The sequence below is a fragment of the Mandrillus leucophaeus genome, unplaced genomic scaffold (genome assembly GCF_000951045.1).
Source record: "Mandrillus leucophaeus isolate KB7577 unplaced genomic scaffold, Mleu.le_1.0 Scaffold632, whole genome shotgun sequence".
In the NCBI taxonomy this organism is placed as follows: Eukaryota; Metazoa; Chordata; class Mammalia; order Primates; family Cercopithecidae; genus Mandrillus; species Mandrillus leucophaeus.
This window is the reverse complement of record NW_012106831.1, coordinates 354,572-372,079: the sequence shown is the minus strand read 5'-3', so window position 1 is coordinate 372,079 and position 17,508 is coordinate 354,572. Positions and strand designations below refer to the sequence as shown.

Here is a 17,508-nt window from a genome sequence, read left to right as displayed (position 1 = left end):
GCCTCCCAGAGTGCTGGGATTACAGGCGTGAGCCACCGCGCCGGGCCTCATTCTAGTTTTATATGGTATATTAATTTCCTAGGACTGTTGGAACAAAGTACTACAGACTTGGTGGCTTAAAGCAACAGAAACTCATTGTCTCACAGTTCTGGAGGTTTGAAGTCTGAAATTAAATGTGGGCAAGGCTGGTTCCTTCTGGAGGTTCTGAGGGGGAATCTGTTTACTGCCTCTTTGTTAGTTTTTGGTAGTTGCTGGCAGTCCTTGGCACTCCTTGGTTTATAGATGCACCACTCCCATCTTGGCCTCCGTCTTCAAATGGTGTTTTCCTCTCTGTGTAGCTCTGTCTCTTTCCAAATGTCTCTCTTCTTAAAAGGACCCAAGGATTAGGCTTACGCTGATCCAGTGACAGTTCAACACACAGCACTGGGTAGCTTCCAGTGTCTGTTATGTAAACCAAGCAATTTCAAGTTTTAACTTGCTCTTTTTGTCTTGAAAGATATCTTTAGAACTTGTATTATTCAACTTGTTTAGTTTTTGTTAGTCTCTGCCAAATAATATGTAATTTGCACATGATTTTCACAGGTTAGTACTGTTTTAAAAGCATATTTTAAAAATCGTAATTTTGGCCAGGTCCTCTCATGCCTATAATCCCAGCACTTTGGGAGGCTGAAGTGGGAGGATCATTTGAAACCAGTGGTTTAAAACCAGCCTCAGTAACATAGCAAGACCCTGTCTCTACGTACAAAAAAAAAAAGAAAAGCCGGGTATGATGGCGTGTGGTGCGCATCTGTCATTCCAGCTCCTCAGGAGGCTGAGGCGGGAGAATTGCTTGTGTCCAGGAGTTTGAGGCTGCAGTGAGCCATGATAATGGCACTGTACTCCAGCCTGGGTGACAGAGCAAAACCCTGTCTCTAAAAAATAAAAACAAAAAAATTACAACGTTGAATGTTTTGGATCTAGAACTATTTTCTGCCGTTACTACACTGTAGATCTATCTACATGGTCCACAATGGTAATTTTAAAACCTCTTTATATTTTTAGCTGATCCCTTTGTTCAAATAAAATTCTTAGGGCCAGGCATAGGGGCTCATGCCTGTAACTCCAGCTCTTTGGGAGGCCAAGGCTGGTGGATCACTTGAGGCCAGGAGTTCGAGACTATCCTGGGCAACACGGGAAAACTTCATTTCTACAAAAAATACAAAAACTTAGCCAGTTGTGGTGATGCATGCCTGTAGTCCCAGCTACCTGGGAGGCTGAGGTAGGAGGATTGCTTGAGCGTGAGAGGCAGAGCTTGCAGTGAGCTGAGATTGTGCCACTGCTCTCCAGCCTGGGTGGCAGAGCGAGACTCTGTCTGAAAAAAGAAAAAAAATTGTTAAACAAAATCTCCCAAGCATCCATGAATCTAGGAGAAAATTTAAAGGTACAAGAGAGTGGCTAGGTGCAGTGTCTTGTGCCTGTAATCCCAGCACTTTGGGAGGCCAAGGTGGGAAGATCACTTGAGTTAAGGAGTTTGGGACCAGCTTGAGCAACATAGTGAGACCTTGTTTCTACTTAAAAAAAAAAAAAAAAAAAAAGGCTGGATATAGTGGTGCACACCTGTAGTCTCAGCTACTTGGGAGGCTCAGGTGAGGAGTCTGGGAGATATAGGCTACAGTGAGCTATGACTGCACCACTGCACTCCAGCCTTGGTAATAGAGTGAGACCCTGTCTCAAAAAAAAAAAAGGTACAAGGGAGTATATATTAAAAACAAAATCCTCTATTTCCCCTACATCCCAGTCATCCAATATTCTTTAATTTTTAAATTTTATTATATTATTTATAGAAATGCGGGTCTTGGCCTGTTGCCCCAGCTGGTCTTGGACTCCTGGCCTTAAGCGATCTTCCCTCCTTGGCCTCCCAAAATGTTGGGATTACAGGCGTAAGCAACCATGCTCCACCCCAGTCATCACATTTCTTTTTCTTTTTTCTCTCTTTTTTTTTTTTTGAGACGGAGTCTCACACTGTCTTGAAGGCTGGAGTGCAATGGCGTGACCTTGGCTAACTACAACCTCCACCTCCCAGGTTCAAGTGATTTTCCTGCCCCAGCCTCCTGAGTAACTGGGATTCTAGGCATGTGCCACCACCTCCGGTTAATTTTTGTATTTTTTGGTAGAGACGGAGTTTCACCATGTTGGCCAGGCTGGTCTCAAACTTCTGACCTCAGGCAATTTGCCCACTTCAGCCTCCCAGAGTGCTTGGGATTACAGGAGTGAGCCACCGCTCCTGACCTTCACATTTTCTTTTCTCTGAGCCATTCATGTATTTTTCTTGTGTCTCTTGTAGATACCTACAGATATTTTATACGTATGTGTATTTTTTATGTGTGTGTGTGTGTGTGTGTGTGTGTTGCTTATTGGTTTCTGTCACACAAATGGTCACAAATTATTACTTTGCACCTTGTTTTTTTCCCATGTAACAATTGATCTTAGAGACCATTTGAGCACATTCAGATATTTCAGACATTTTTATTTCTCTTTATTTTGTATTTCTTTGGAAATATGAAGTAGGCTGTTTTCTTTTTGTAAAACTTATTGGATAACATTAAAAAAATTTCCTATTGAGGTGTAATTTAGATATAATAAAATGTGCACATTAGGTATGCAATTTGACAAATGTATATACCCATGTACCTCCCACCCCAAAGTGTAAAACATCTCTTATCACCTCAGAAAGTTTTCTCCTGCCCTTTTGAAGTTTTCCCTGTAACCATAGCCACCCTGCCCTTACCAGCAACTACTCATCTGATTTTTTTTTTTTTTTTTTTGAGACGGAGTCTCGCTCTGTCGCCCAGGCTGGAGTGCAGTGGCCAGATCTCAGCTTACTGCAAGTTCCGCCTCCTAGATTCACGCCATTCTCCTGCCTCAGCCTCCTGAGTAGCTGGGACTACAGGTGCCCGCCACCTCGCCCAGCCAGTTTTTTGTATTTTTTAGTAGAGACGGGGTTTCACCGTGTTAGCCAGGATGGTCTCGATCTCCTGACCTCGTGATCCACCCGTGTCGGCCTCCCAAAGTGCTGGGATTACAGGCTTGAGCCACCGCGCCCGGCCTACTCATCTGATTTCTATCACCGCAGATTAGTTTAATCTGTTCTAGAATGTGATGTAAATGACTCATACAGTATTCTTTTGCTTATTGTTAGGCTTCTTTTGCTCAGCATAATGCTTTTGCAAGCCACTATATCAATCTGTAGTCTTTTATTAACTTAGTACTGGACATTGTTTCATAGCAGTTTGTAAAGAGCTTCCTTTTTTTTTTTTTTTTTTTTTTTAAATTACTACCTAGAATTCCATGCCGTGTCATAGTTTATCTAGTATCAGCATTTAGGTCTGAATGCTCCCCACAGATTTGTATGTTGAAACTTAATCCCCAGTGTTAAGAGCTGGGGCCCTTTAAGGAGGTGATTAGGTCATGAGGGCAGAGCTCTTATGAATGAGATTAGTGCCCTTATACAAGAGGCTTTAGGGAGCTCGTTTGCTGCCTTCTACCACATGAGGATACATAGCATATGCCAACTGTGAGCAACAGAACCTCACTAGACACTGGATCTACTGGCACCTTGATGTTAGACTTCCCAGGCTCCAGAACTGTGAGCGATACATTTATCTTGTTTATAAATTACTCGGTGTAAGGTATTTTGTTATAGCAGCCCAAATGGACTAAGACAGTTGTTTCTAGTCTTTTGCTTTTACAAACACTGCTGCTGTAGTAAATGATCTTTAAGGTACATTTTTTGTTAGTGATGGTGTTTGTTTTTTGAGACGAAGTCTTACTGTGTCACCCAGGCTGGAGCGCAATGGTACAATCTTGGCTTACTGCAATCTCTGCCTCCCAGGTTCAAGCGATTCTCCTGCCTCAGTCTCCTGAGTAGCTGGGATTACAGGCACCCGCCACCACGCCTGGCTAATTTTTTGTATTTTTAGTAGAGACGGGTTTTCACCATGTTGGCCAGGCTGATCTCAAACTCCTGACCTCAAGTGATCCACCCACCTCGGCTTCCCAAAGTGCTGGGATTGCAGGTGTGAGCCACCGTGCCTGACCAAAGTACTGTTTTTTGATATGAGTGAGTACATCTATAAGAGCAATAACTAAATGTGGAACTGTGAGGTCAAGTCTATATGCATTTGTAATTTTAATTGATATTGCTAAAATGGAAACCCAGCTCACAGAAAAGTGGAACTGCCCTGGGAAAGGGATGGAAAGCCTTGAGCTTTGTGCTCTGGTACCTGTCCTGCAGCGTCTGAGATACCTCTGTAGACCTGGGCTCCTTCTGGTACAGATTGAAAACCACTGGTCTTTGGGATAGAGAAACAATAATTACTGCTGGGTTTTAAAATTTCAGGTAATTACACTAAATGAGAGTGCATTAAGATGAGAATGGGTTTTAATACTTTGCTATAAAAATATAAAACCCTGGGTGAGCTTTTTAAAATCACAGTGGTAGTTGGTTTTACTTCTACTTACTGGTGATAAAACTGTTCGAGGAAAGAGTTATTGTTCTCATTCCTGGAGTCATTATTGACTTGTTTGATCCTGAGAGTGTACTTTTGAATATGCCTTACTCGGTTCTATTCCCTATAAAGTCAAATTAATAATATCTGAGTTAAGTGTACTTTTTGATTTTAAATTTCTGTGAAGTGATTTTTGTACGTTGTAACAATATCTGTGATTCCATTGCTGTTGAAGTACTGCCCTGGAGGAGAGCTGTTTGACTACATAATTTCCCAGGATCGCCTGTCAGAAGAGGAGACCCGGGTTGTCTTCCGTCAGATAGTATCTGCTGTCGCTTACGTGCACAGCCAGGGCTATGCTCACAGGGACCTCAAGCCAGTAAGTGACTGCATCATAGTTAGATGCTCACCTGAGAGTTCAGCATCATTTACCTGTTATTTTTAGGTTTCCAAATGATCTGTTTAGGAATCTATCTTAGGTTTGCTATTTTTTGTTGTTGTTGCTCCAGTCATAACATCACATTTCTTTTTTCCTCTTACTATTTTTTTTTTTTTTTTTTTTAGAGGTGGTGTCTCACTGTGTCGCCCAGGCTAGAGTGCAGTGGTGTGATCTCAGCTCACTGCGACCTCCACCTCCTGGATTCAAGCAGTTCTCCTGCCTCAGCCTTCCGAGTAGTTGAGATTACAGGCATAGGCCACCATGCCCAACTAATTTTTGTATTTTTAGTAGAGATGGGGTTTCACCATGTTGGCCAGGCTGGTCTTGAACTCCTGAGCTCAGGTGATCCACCTGCATTGGCCTTCCAAAGTGCTGGGATTGCAGGCGTGAACCACTATACCCAGCCTTTCTTCCTCTTACTTTTGACTTCTGGGAGGTGTTACTTTTATTTTTATTTTTTCTGTTGTTCAGACAAGAGTACAGTAGTGCAATTTTGGTTCACTGCAGCATTGACCTCCAGGGCTCAAGTGATCCACACACCTCAGCCTCTTAAGTAGCTGGGAGTACAGGTGCACACAACCATGCCTGACTAATTTTTTAGTTATTTGTAGAGACAGGGTTTCACCATGTTGCCCAGGCTGGTTTCGAACTCCTGAGCTCAAGCTATCCTTTTGCCCTGGCCTCCCAAAGTGCTGAGATTACAGGTGTGAACCACTACTCCTGCCCTTGGTAGGCTTTTTGGATGCATTTATGAGCATTCTGTGTATCTGTCAATTGTGTGTGACTTTATAAATGTCTTTTTTTTTTTTTTTTTAAAACAAGATCTCACTCTGTCACCCAGGCTGGAGTGCAGTGGCATGATCAAGGGTCACTGTAGCCTCAACCTCCTGGGCTCAAGTGATTCTCCCGCCTTAGCCTTCCAAGTAACTGGGACTACAGGCGTATGCCACCATGCCCAGCTAATTTTTTGTATCTTTATTTTATGTATGTATGCGTTTATTTATTTATTTTTATTTTTAATTTTTTGAGGCTGAGTCTTGCTCTGTTATCCAGGCTGGAGTGCAGTGGCGCAATCTTGGCTCACTGCAACCTCTGCCTCCCAGGTTCAAGTGATCCTCCTGCCTTAGCCTCCTGAGTAGCTGGAATTACAGGTGCCTGCCACCACTCTTGGCTAATTTTTGTATTTTTAGTAGGTCCGGGGTTTTGCCATGTTGGCCAGGCTAGTCTCAAACTCCTGACTTCAAGTGATTCAAGTGATGTGCCTGCCTCAGCCTCCCAAAGTGCTGGAATTACAGGCATGAGCCAGGGCACCTGGCTGGAAACTCTTTTTCCGCCTGTTTATACTGAACTCGTTGATTTGAACTCACTCTTTTGGTTTAAATTTGCTTTTGGCACAAATTGTGTTTGCTTGTAGTTGACCCTCAGAACACCAAGTAGAAAACAGGAGAAAATGGTTTATACTAGTGAGTCTTGTGGGGAAGTGATAGAGTGATCAATATTCCTCCTCTTTTCCCTCCCTTTTTTTTTTTTTTTTTTAAGACGGAGTCTCACTCTGTCACCCAGGCCAGAGTGCAGTGGTGGGATCTCCGCTCACTGCAAGGTCTGCCTCCCAGGTTCACACTATTCTCCTGTCTCAGCCTCCCAAGTAGCTGGGATTACAGGCATGCACCACCATGCCTGGCTAATTTTGTACTTTTAGTAGAGATGGGGTTTCTCCATGTTGGTCAGGCTGGTCTCGAACTCCTGACCTCAGGTGATGTGCCCGCCTCAGCTTCCCAAAGTGCTGGGATTATAGGCGTGAGCCACCGTGCCTGGTCCTTCTTTTCCCTTATATACTTCTTGTCATTTCATTAGTTTCTAGTCATTTTCAGTTTGTAGTATCCAGATTTTTTAACAGAAACAACCTTAGATCATTTTTACTCATTTTAATTAATTTATTTTTAAAAAATGAGACCAGGTCTTGCCGTGTTGCCCAGGCTGATCTTGAAAACCTGGGCTCAAATAATGCTCTCCTCTCTGCCTTCAGAGTGCTGGGGGATTACAGGCATGAGCTGCCACACTCGGCCTTAAATCATTTTTAGAAATGGCTAGAGGTGGGATTTGATATAAGGAAGTCAGTATACAGTTATCAAAATATCTTTGTTTTCCCAGGAAAATTTGCTGTTTGATGAATATCATAAATTAAAGCTGATTGATTTTGGTCTCTGTGCAAAGCCCAAGGTAAGTGCAGAAATAAGATGCATCTATGTTCTTTGTAAATGCATTTGTTTCTTAGTGTGTGATTTCGTCCTGACTTCCACTTAGTCTTTATTGAGCTTGGTTGCATCCATTGAGAAGAATGTTAAATTTCCTCCCTGGTATCGGTAGTTTTTGTAAGTTCTCTAGATGATCATAACATGCAATCAAGATTGAGAGTCACTGCCCTAGTTCTAGGATTGGTCCTGCTGAAGACTCCATGAGTATGCTGTGAGAATTTGCAGTGCAGAGGTGACTTGAGGCTATTATAGCAAGAATGCTGACTTGACAATGTGCTTGCAGTTTGAGTATATTGCCACTAGATGATGCCTTTGTTTGTTTAGATGAAAGTTGAGAATTTAGTGCAAATCTATTATCCAAATGGTTCTATAGCTAACAATTAGTTACATTTTGAGAAACAATCCCCTTTCCTTTTAAAAGAAGGAAAAATCCCATGTGCACTTCTAAATTTATAACTGTTATATATTTCCTTAATTTGCATTCCATGGTTACGTTTTGGTGTTCTCCAGCATAACTTCTCTTTGAGGTGACTTTGAACTTTCTCGCTGTCCTGTCTGCAGCAGATCTCCTGTGTGGTTGCCTGTTGGAGGGCTTCCTCTGGAGTTCTCTAATCATGGTACTCACAATCTCAAAAATGAGCTGTCTGCACTCATTAAGAATGTTGAAATTGCAGACTTGTCTCAGGCTTTTGTAGTCCCATTACTGTTTCCTGTCCCGATCAGAATTAGCTAGGTGCAAAGGGAAGCAGATTTTACCCCTTTGGCAGAATGACTCTTTCTGATTCTTCTCTGATTCCCTTGGCTCTTCAGAAACTATCAGTGGGACCTTTTTTCTGGGAACCAAATGCTAGAAGGCAGGTTTTTTTTTGATTGACAGACATATAAAGATAAAACATACTTTGAACAGGTAAACTGGTTTAAGTCGTTCTCCATGGGAGGCAGTGGAGAAGGCTTGTGACAGACCCTGTGTGCCTTCATTTATGGCTGCCACAGATTACCCACATAGACACATCTAAGGAAAGCGGGGTTGCCTGGGAGAGGATTGCCTCAGCCTTCTTCCGAGGAGCGCGCTCCTGGGCATGTTGTTTCAGTTGTAAATGACATCTCACAATTCACAAATCCTTTGCCAGCTGTAAGAACTCTATGCAGCTGTTGGACTGTAGCTTTGTTTTCATTATGTCTTGATATTCTGTGGGAGGGCAGAGGAGGATGAGCAGATTACTCATTTTAACAGATCTGGAAGCTAAGGGAGTGATTTGTCTTATAACTGCATCTAGAAAACAGACTTTGAAGGCACTGTTCTATGTAACATACTGCTTTTTTCCCTCTAAAAAAATAGAGCTCTTCTGTATTTGTAAAGATTTGATACTGGAGATAAGGTCCAGTAAATAAATTTTCCCCCCTGGGATACTTGGGGATGGAAAGACTTGGATGCTTGGATATATGCCAGGCTTATTTATGTATGTGGATATTTAGGGAAGTATGAACCTGATTTGACTGAGCTAAGGGAAAAGGATTTGTTCATGCCAGGTTGTAGTGGTGTTGGGAATCCAGAGAAGCAGAGACCACACGTGCATGCACACATGTATACAGAGTATTGCGTTGGCTACAGAAATCCTTTATAATGTGGGGTAGTTTTTCATCTAGCTTCTCTTTGCTTGTGCTCATAAAATGCACAGGTATAGAGTTTCAGTTTTGCAAAATTAAAAGAGCTCTGGAGATCGGTTGCACAACAATGTGATTATATTTCAGTACTACTAAACTATACATTTTAAAAAGGTTAAGATGGTAAATTTTATGTTATATGTTGTGTGCCATAAAAATTGGCATACAATAAAAATGGCCGATAATTTTTATTGGCCAGGCACGGTGGCTCATGCCTGTAATCCCAGCACTTTGGGAGGCTGAGGTGGGTGGATCATCTGAGGTCTGGAGTTTGAGAGTAGCCTGGCCAACATGGCGAAACCCCATCTATACCAAAAATACAAAAATTAGTTGGGCATGGTGGCAAACTGCGTGCCTGTAATCCCAGCTACTCTGGAGGCTGAGGCAGGAGAATCACTTGAACCCAGGAGGCAGAAGTTGCAGTGAGCTGAGATTGCACCATTGCACTCCAGCCTGGGTGACAGAGTGAGACTCAGTCTCAAAAAAGAAAAGGATGTTTATCAAGGTTTAATTCTCTTAAGGGCTGTAATTAATAAGTGTTTCATTTTTATCTTATTGACAGGGTAACAAGGATTACCATCTGCAGACATGCTGTGGGAGTCTGGCTTATGCAGCACCTGAATTAATACAAGGCAAATCATATCTTGGATCAGAGGTAATTATTCATTGATTAATTCATTATATAATCAACAGGCATTTATATTGGTGACCTATAGTGAGTCAGGCACTGTGCATTGGGGGTATAATGATGAAGTAAGAAATAATCTTGTTAATCAAAGAGTTCAGTCTATTTGGTGAGTGAGATATATATACTTATAAATGAAATTAATAACTTGCAATAAATATCGTAACACATAATATACTTATGAAGCAGGGATATTTCTGGTGTCCTTGTTGTGGTTGCTTTTGAATTAAATAGTGCCATAGTTTGGACTGGTTAGTCTAGCTGGATAGAACAAAAGACCGAGGTTCCAGGCTCAGTTTTCAGAGATGCTGGTTAGCACAGAGAAAACCTGTGCTTTGTCTATTCATAGCTGATTCTCCAAGGCCAGCAGCCCTGTGTAGGAGTCCAGGCTGAGAAAAACTGGACTTTGCCTGATTTATATTTGCTGTATCTCAAATTATCAAATTAGCAGCTCCTCCCATTCTCTGGAGTACTAGTTTTGCTGATGTTAGTGTCATAAGATTTAAAAAAACACTGTAGTTGTGAAAAGCTCAGGAACTGCTCGGTTAAACGGGTTTCTTATTTTAGGACATGTCCAAATCTTTTTTTGTTTTGTTTTGTTTTGTTTTTTCGAGATGGAGTCTCACTCTGTCACCCAGGCTGGAGTGCAGTGGCGCAATCTTGGCTCATTGCAACCTCCGCCTCCTGGGTTCAAACGATTCTCCTGCCTCAACCTCCCAAGTAGCTGGGATGACAGGCACCTGCCACCACGTTCGGCTAATTTTTGTGTTTTTAGTAGAGACGGGTTTCACCATGTTGGTCAGGCTGGTCTCAAACTCCTGACCTCAAATGATTTACCCACCTCGGCCTCCCAATTATAGGCATGAACAATTGTGCCCGGCCTCCAAATATTTAATGTACTCTTGTGCAGTGTGATCCTTCAGGAAAGGAACATCACAGATAGCAGCTGGTCCTGATCTTATTTGCCTATGGGATCCACTTTTGATGGAGAACATCTTTTGGAACTAGTGTAAGGAACTTTGGGAATACCAAGTTACTTCCTAACACGAGAAGATGGGAACTGTTTTTGGTGACTTTTTACTTTGATATAATCTCTAACTTACAGGATAGTGCAAAAATAGAATAGTATATCTTTTACTCAAATTCACAGTCTTTTACATTTTTCCTTATTTGCTTTATCATTCTCTGTGTTTATATATATGCATTTGTTTTGAATCATTTGAGTTAGCTAGAAACATCATATCTCTTTATCACTCAATATTTCTTTATATATTTTTCCTGAAAGTAAAGACCTTTCCTTTTATAACCACACTTTAGTGTCAAAATTTAACATTGATACCATTTATTTAATTCATAATTCATATTCAAATGATATTAATTGTGCCAATAATGTCCTTTATGGTTTTATTGTCCCCCCAGTCTAGTATTTGGTGCAGGATACATTTAGTTATTGCATTTAGTTATTGTGTCTCTTTAGTCCCTTTTAATCTGGAAGACTTCCTTAGGCTTTATTTTTCTTGATCTCAACATTTTTGAGGAGGCCAGTTATTTATAGTAGAATGTACATTAATTTGAATTTATTTGATGTTTCCTTATGATTAGATTCAGGTTATGTATTTTTGGCAGAAATACCACAGAAATGATGTTGTAGCTTCTTAGTGCATTATAGGAAAGGGACCAAATGTTTTCTGAATGTTTATCATGGTCCTGGAATCATGCTGGATACTTTTTATTTTTAATTGTGGTAAAATACACATAACATAAAATTTACCATCTTAACTGTTTTTAAAATGTGTAGTTCAGTAGTACTGAAATATAATCACATTGTTGTGCAACCAATCTCCAGAGGTCTTTTAATTTTGCAAAACTGAAACTCTATACCTGTTAAACAATTCTTCATTTCTGCCTACCCTATTCCCCTACCCTTCTGCTTTCTGACTCTATGAATTTGACTAATCTAGGAACCTCATATAAATGGAATCATACAATATTTGTCTCTTTGTCACTGGCTTATTTTACTTAGCATAATGTCCTCAGGTTCATTCATGTAGCATGTGTAACAATTCCTTTCTTTGTAAGGCTGAATAATATTCCATTATATGTATATACCACATTTTGTTTATTCATTCATCCACTGGTAGATACTTAGATTGCTTCTACCTTTTGGCTCTTGTGAATAATGTTGATAGGAATATGAGTGTACAAATATCTCTTTGAGATCCTGCTTTCAATTCTTTGGGTATATATTCAGAAGTGGAGTTGCTGGATCATATTGTAATTCTATTTTTAATATTTTATGGAATCTCCATACTGTTTTCCATAGTGAGTGCACCATCTTACATTTCCACCAACAGTGTACAAGAGTTTCATGTGGGCTGGGCGTGGTGGCTCATGCCTGTAATCCCAGCACTTTGGGAGACTGAGGTGGGTGGATCATGAGGTCAGGAGTTCGAGACCAGCCTGGTCAACATGGTGAATCCCTGTCTCTCTTAAAAATACAAAAATAAGCCAGGCATGGTGATGTGCACCTGTAATCCCAGCTGCTCGGAGGCTGAGGCAGAAGAATCGCTTGAACCTGGGAGGCAGAGGTTGCAGTGAGCAGAGATTGTATGATTGCACTCCAGCCTGGGTGACAGAGCAAGACTCTGTCTCAAAAAAAAAAAAAAAAAAAAAAAAAAATGAAAAAAAAAAAAAAAAAAAAAAAAAAGAGTTTCACATGCTAGATACATTTAATAATTTTCACTTAAGCTCTACAGACTTTTTTTTTTGAGACAGAGTTTCGCTCTTGTTGACCAGGCTGGAGTGAGATTTGAATAGAGTGAGGTACTGTTTCCACTACTCCATTTAGTTTCCCAAAAGGAGTGATAATTGTATGCTTGATCTCACAAGATTCTTAGAGGTGATGAAAATCTGCGGATTTGAGTGTATCTGGGTTTTTCCTATGTAATTTTAAATTGTTTTCTTGTCCATGTTTGTTCAACTTCCTGTCCTTCTCAGAGTGTCTAAAGGATAGTGGACTGAGGAGTCATTTGAGGTACTTACTAAATGATGCAGAGCTCAGGCTGGTAACTCCCTCAGAGATTTTGGTTTCATTTTCTAAGATGGGGCTTTAAGAATCTTAATTTAAAATACTAATAAAATAGTTGATTCTGATGTTCACGGTCCTGATTGTGCTTTAAGGACATGTTCCATTGTAAATATCTCTAATTTCTTCAGTAATTTTTCATGGGAAATGGTTTCAGTTCTCTCTTCCTCCCAATTATTTTATTATCTCTTTTTTTTGAGACAGAATCTCACTCTGTCTCCCAGGCTGGAGTGCAGTGGCATGACTATGGCTCACGGTAGCCATTACCTCCTAGACTCAAGCAGTCCTCCCACCTCAGCCTCCCAAGTAGCTAGGACTACAGGTGTGCACTACCACACCTGGCTAATGTTTTTTATTTCTTTGCAGAGATAGGGTCTTTCTGTGTTTCTGGGGCTGGTCTTGAACTCCTGGGCTCAAGTGATCCTCCTGCCTTGGCTTCCCAAAGTGCTGGGAGCCAGTTATTTTTCATGTCAACTGGTAGTTTTTGGATTTACTTGCATTTGCTTTAGTTATTATTTTAGTTAATTTATTCTCATATTCAATTCAAAACAGTGAAGTAAAAGTGCTTTGAGTTAACTGAAAAATACTTTTTCTGCTTTCTTTAATAAGTGTTGGTAGCACTATGAGGATGTTATTATAATTTTATTCCTCTTTAAGTTTAACCCTAAACATAATCTTTCTGTTGACTTTTTGTTTGTTTGTTTGTTTGTTTTTTGAGACGGAGTTTCGCTCTTGTTGCCCAGGCTGGAGTGCAATGGTGTGATCTTGGCTCACTGCAACCTCCGCCTCCCGGGTTCAAGCGATTCTCTTGCCTCAGCCTCCCGAGTTGCTGGAATTAACAGGCATGTACCACCCCTCCTGGCAAATTTTGTATTTTTATTAGAGATGGGGGTTTTTCCATGTTGGTCAGGCTGGTCTCGAATGCCCGACCTGAAGTGATCCATCCGCCTCGGCTTCCCAAAGTGTTGGAATTACGGGCATGAGCCACCGTGCCCAGCCTTATTTATTTATTTATTTATTTGAGACAAAGTCTCGCCCTTATCCCCCAGTCTGGAGTGCAATGGTGTGATCTCGGCTCACTGCAAAGTGCTGGGATTATAGGTGTGAGCCACCATGCCCGACCCTTTTTTTTTTTGGAGACAGACTCTCACTCTGTTGCCCAGGCTGGAGTGCAGTGGCGTGATCTTGGCTCACTGCAACCTCCGCCTTTTGGGTTCAGTGATTCTCCTGCCTCAGCCTCCTGAGTAGCTGGAATTACAGACATGCACTACCACACCCGGCTAATTTTTTTTGTCTTTTTAGTAGAGACAGGGTTTCGCCATGTTGGCCCGGCTGGTCTTGAACTCCTACCTCAAGTGATCCGCCTACCTCGCCTCCCAAAGTGTCGGGATTACAGGCATGAGCCACCGTACCTGGCCCCTCTTGTGGTATTTGATGAGGCCATGTAGCTCACTGTTTCCTGTGCAACCTCTTTGGTTTGATTTTTTTTTTGAGACGGAGTCTCGCTCTGTCGCCCAGGCTGGAGTGCCATAGTGTAATCTCAGCTCACTTCAACCTCTACCTCCCGGATTCAAGCGACTCTCCTGCCTCAGCCTCCCGTGTAGCCAGTATTACAGGTGCCCACTACCACACCCGACCAAATTTTGTATTTTTAGTAGAGACAAGGTTTTACCATGTTGACCAGGCTGGCCTTGAACTCCTGACCTCAGGTGGGAGGAGGCCCGTTTCGGCCTCCCAAAGTGCTGGGATTATAGGCGTCAGCCACTGCACCTGATCTGCTTTGAATTTAATACCATGAATGAGTGTCATGCCATCATGTCTCAATTTATAGATTAAATATTTGACATCTCTGAGGCATAAATGGTCAATTTCTGACCTCCTGCAACTTGGAAGAGTAATCAGGTGTTTGCTTCAAAGCAGATTGTTCACTTGAGACATCGTAGTAGAGTCCTAATAATCTGATATGATTTGGTAAACAGGACTAGGGGTTAGATTTGGCTTATCTAGTATAAGTACTACCCAGATACGTGATGCTGCTCAACTTATTTTAACTCTGTTTTCTCTTTGTTTCTTTTCTTTCTTTGTTTTCTTCCCTCCTTTCCTTCTTTCCTCTTTTTCTTTTTTTCCTCTTAAACTTTCCTAAGCCTGGGAGGCAAATGTTGTAGTGAGCTGAGATTGTGCCACTGCACTCCAGCCTAGGCAACAGAGTGAGACCCTCTCTCCAAAAGAAAAACATTTTCCTAAGGCTCAAATGAGAGTAAGAGCTGTGACTTCTCCTCGGCTAATGGTGGCATCATTACTAAGGCCAAATACTGCTTAAATAAATAGTTACTGCTTAGGACTCATGGGACACATGGATATCACATATAAAGGTTAAGCTCTTTCCTGGGATTTTGAGATTTGTAGGACTATTTGTGCTGGTAGGCTAATTTCTAGTCTCTCTCTCCATATATATACATATAAATACATATATATATTTTTTTGTTTGTTTGTTTTTAGATGGAGTTTCACTCTGTGTCCCAGGCTGGAGTACAGTGGCGTGATCTCGGCTCACTGCAACCTCCATCTCTTGGGTTCAAGTGATTCTCCTTCCTCAGCCTCCCAAGTAGCTGGGACTGTGGGCATGCGCCGCCATGCCTGGCTAATTTTTGTAGTTTTGGTAGAGATGGGGTTTCACTATGTTGGCCAGGCTAGTCTCGAACTCCTGACCTCAGGTGATCCGCCCACCTCGGCCTCCCAAAGTGCTGGGATTACAGGCATGAGCTACCATGCCCGGCTGCCTCTACATTTGAAAAGTCAATCATTGAACTTTATTAAAGTTCTCTACATAGAATTTTATAGTATAGCTTAGTCATACTTGCTGATTATTAATACATTTTAAGACATCCTCATGCCTGTTTACATAAACTTCATGTGTAACCTAAACCTTCAGTAGCACTGTAGAATTGTCTCATCTTCTTATCATGTCTAATACAGCCCAGCCTACTGGAAATTATTTTCTGTTAAGTGTTAGAGTCCAGCTGGAGGAGAGTGCATTGAATTGGAAGTCAGGAGGCCTTCCTGGGTGGCCTCCAATTGACTGGGTGACCTTAGAGAAGCCTCCTTAGCTTCAGGTTCTCTGACTATAGAATGAGCAGGTTGAAGTTGTTGATCTCTGAGCTCTCTTTTAGCTTTGTGACAATTCTGTGATTGTATCAAGAGTCCTGCCGTTCTGAAATATGTTTGAATTTTTGTTTCAGTGATTTTCCTTTTTCCCTCTTTCTCTCAGGCAGATGTTTGGAGTATGGGCATACTGTTATATGTTCTTATGTGTGGATTTCTACCATTTGATGATGATAACGTAATGGCTTTATACAAGAAGATTATGGTGAGTATTACAAGGCATAGAATTTCAATGTAGAACTTTTCTATTCTGCATAGTATATGCTTCCATTCATAAATGTACAAAAACAGGCAAAAAAGTTATTCTCTGCTGTTAGAAGTCAAAAATCATAGTTATTCTTTGGGAATGGTTAAGGAGTAGGCTTCTGTTCTGTTTCTTAATCTGGGAGTTGGCTACACTTGTATACAGTAGTTCCCCCTTGTCAGCGGTTTTGCTTTCTGCAATCTTAGTTGCCCATGGTCAACTGCGGTCTGAAAATTGGTGAGTTTATATAATACAGTAAAGATATTTTGAGAGAAAGAGGCACATTCAGGCCGGGCGCGGTGGCTCACGCCTGTAATCACAGCACTTTGGGAGGCCAAGGCTAGTGGATCACGAGGTCAGGAGATCGAGACCATCCTGAATAATGTGGTGAAGCCCCGTTTCTACTAAAAATACAAAAAATTAGCCGGGTGTGGTGGCGGGTGCCTGCAGTCCCAGCTACTCGGGAGGCTGAGGCAGGAAAATGGCGTGAACCTGGGAAGTGGAGCTTGTAATGACCCGAGATTGCGCCACTGCACACCAGCCTGGGTGACAGAGCAAGACTCTGTCTCAAAAAAAAAAAGAGGCACATTCACATAACATTTTTAACTGTATATTGTTATAATTATTCTATTTTATTATGTTATTGTTAATCTCTTATTCTGCCTAATATATAAATTAAACTTTATCAAACACACACACACATATATATATATACACACACACAGAAAGAAACATAGCACATATAGGGCTCAGTACTATCCGTGGTTTCCGGCATCCATGGGGGTCTTTGAAGGTATTACCTGCTGATAAAGGGGACTACAGTATTCAGGTTTTGAAAACTCATTGAGGTGTACTCTCATGATGTACAACCTATATAACCTTCTTCTTTTTCTTTTTTTTTTTTGGAGACGGTGTTTCACTCTTGTTGCCCAGGCTAGAATGCAATGGCTCTATCTCGGCTCACTGCAACCTCAGCCTTCCAGGTTCAAGCGATTCTCCTGCCTCAGCCTCCTTAGTAGCTGGGATTACAGACATGTGCCACCATGTCTGGCTAATTTTTTGTGTTTTTAGTAGAGACGGGGTTTCTCCATGTTGGTCAGGCTGGTCTCGAACTCCCGACCTCTGGTGATCTGCCCGCCTCAGCCTCCCAAAGTGCTGAGGCGTGAGCCAACGCGTCCGGCCCAATATACAAACTTCTATGTATATACTTCCTCAATGAAAAGCTTAACAAAACAAAAACAGAATGCTGTGTCAAATCACATTTTCCTTTTGACTTATAAAATAAGAATCTCTTCTTTTCTTTTTTTGGAAGATAAAATTTTGACTTCAGGGTATAATAAAACCACAATTGAGATCACCTACTGTAAGCTTTGTTAAAATCCTATATATCAGAGACAGAGAGTAGATTAGTTGTTGCTTGAGGTTGGGGGTGGAGAGTGACTGCCTGTGAGTATGCATTTTCTTTTTGGGATGATGAAAACATTCT

The 17,508-nt window shown here is 41.4% G+C and overlaps 1 protein-coding gene across 11 annotated transcripts in view; it reads left to right on the top strand.

Annotated features, from left to right (window-relative positions):
* The window catches only part of MELK (maternal embryonic leucine zipper kinase), a 122,354-nt gene that overhangs the window by 23,228 nt on the left and 81,618 nt on the right, over window positions 1–17,508 (top strand). For 4 of the 11 annotated variants that reach the window (XM_012000586.1, XM_012000582.1, XM_012000583.1 and 1 more), the window contains 4 exons: window positions 4,723–4,866; window positions 7,078–7,146; window positions 9,409–9,501; window positions 15,885–15,983. In XM_012000586.1, coding sequence (XP_011855976.1) covers window positions 4,723–4,866; window positions 7,078–7,146; window positions 9,409–9,501; window positions 15,885–15,983 — 405 coding nt within the window. The remainder of the gene's footprint in view (window positions 1–4,722; window positions 4,867–7,077; window positions 7,147–9,408; window positions 9,502–15,884; window positions 15,984–17,508) is intronic. The other 7 variants (XM_012000589.1, XM_012000584.1, XM_012000590.1 and 4 more) reach the window with 3 other exon arrangements.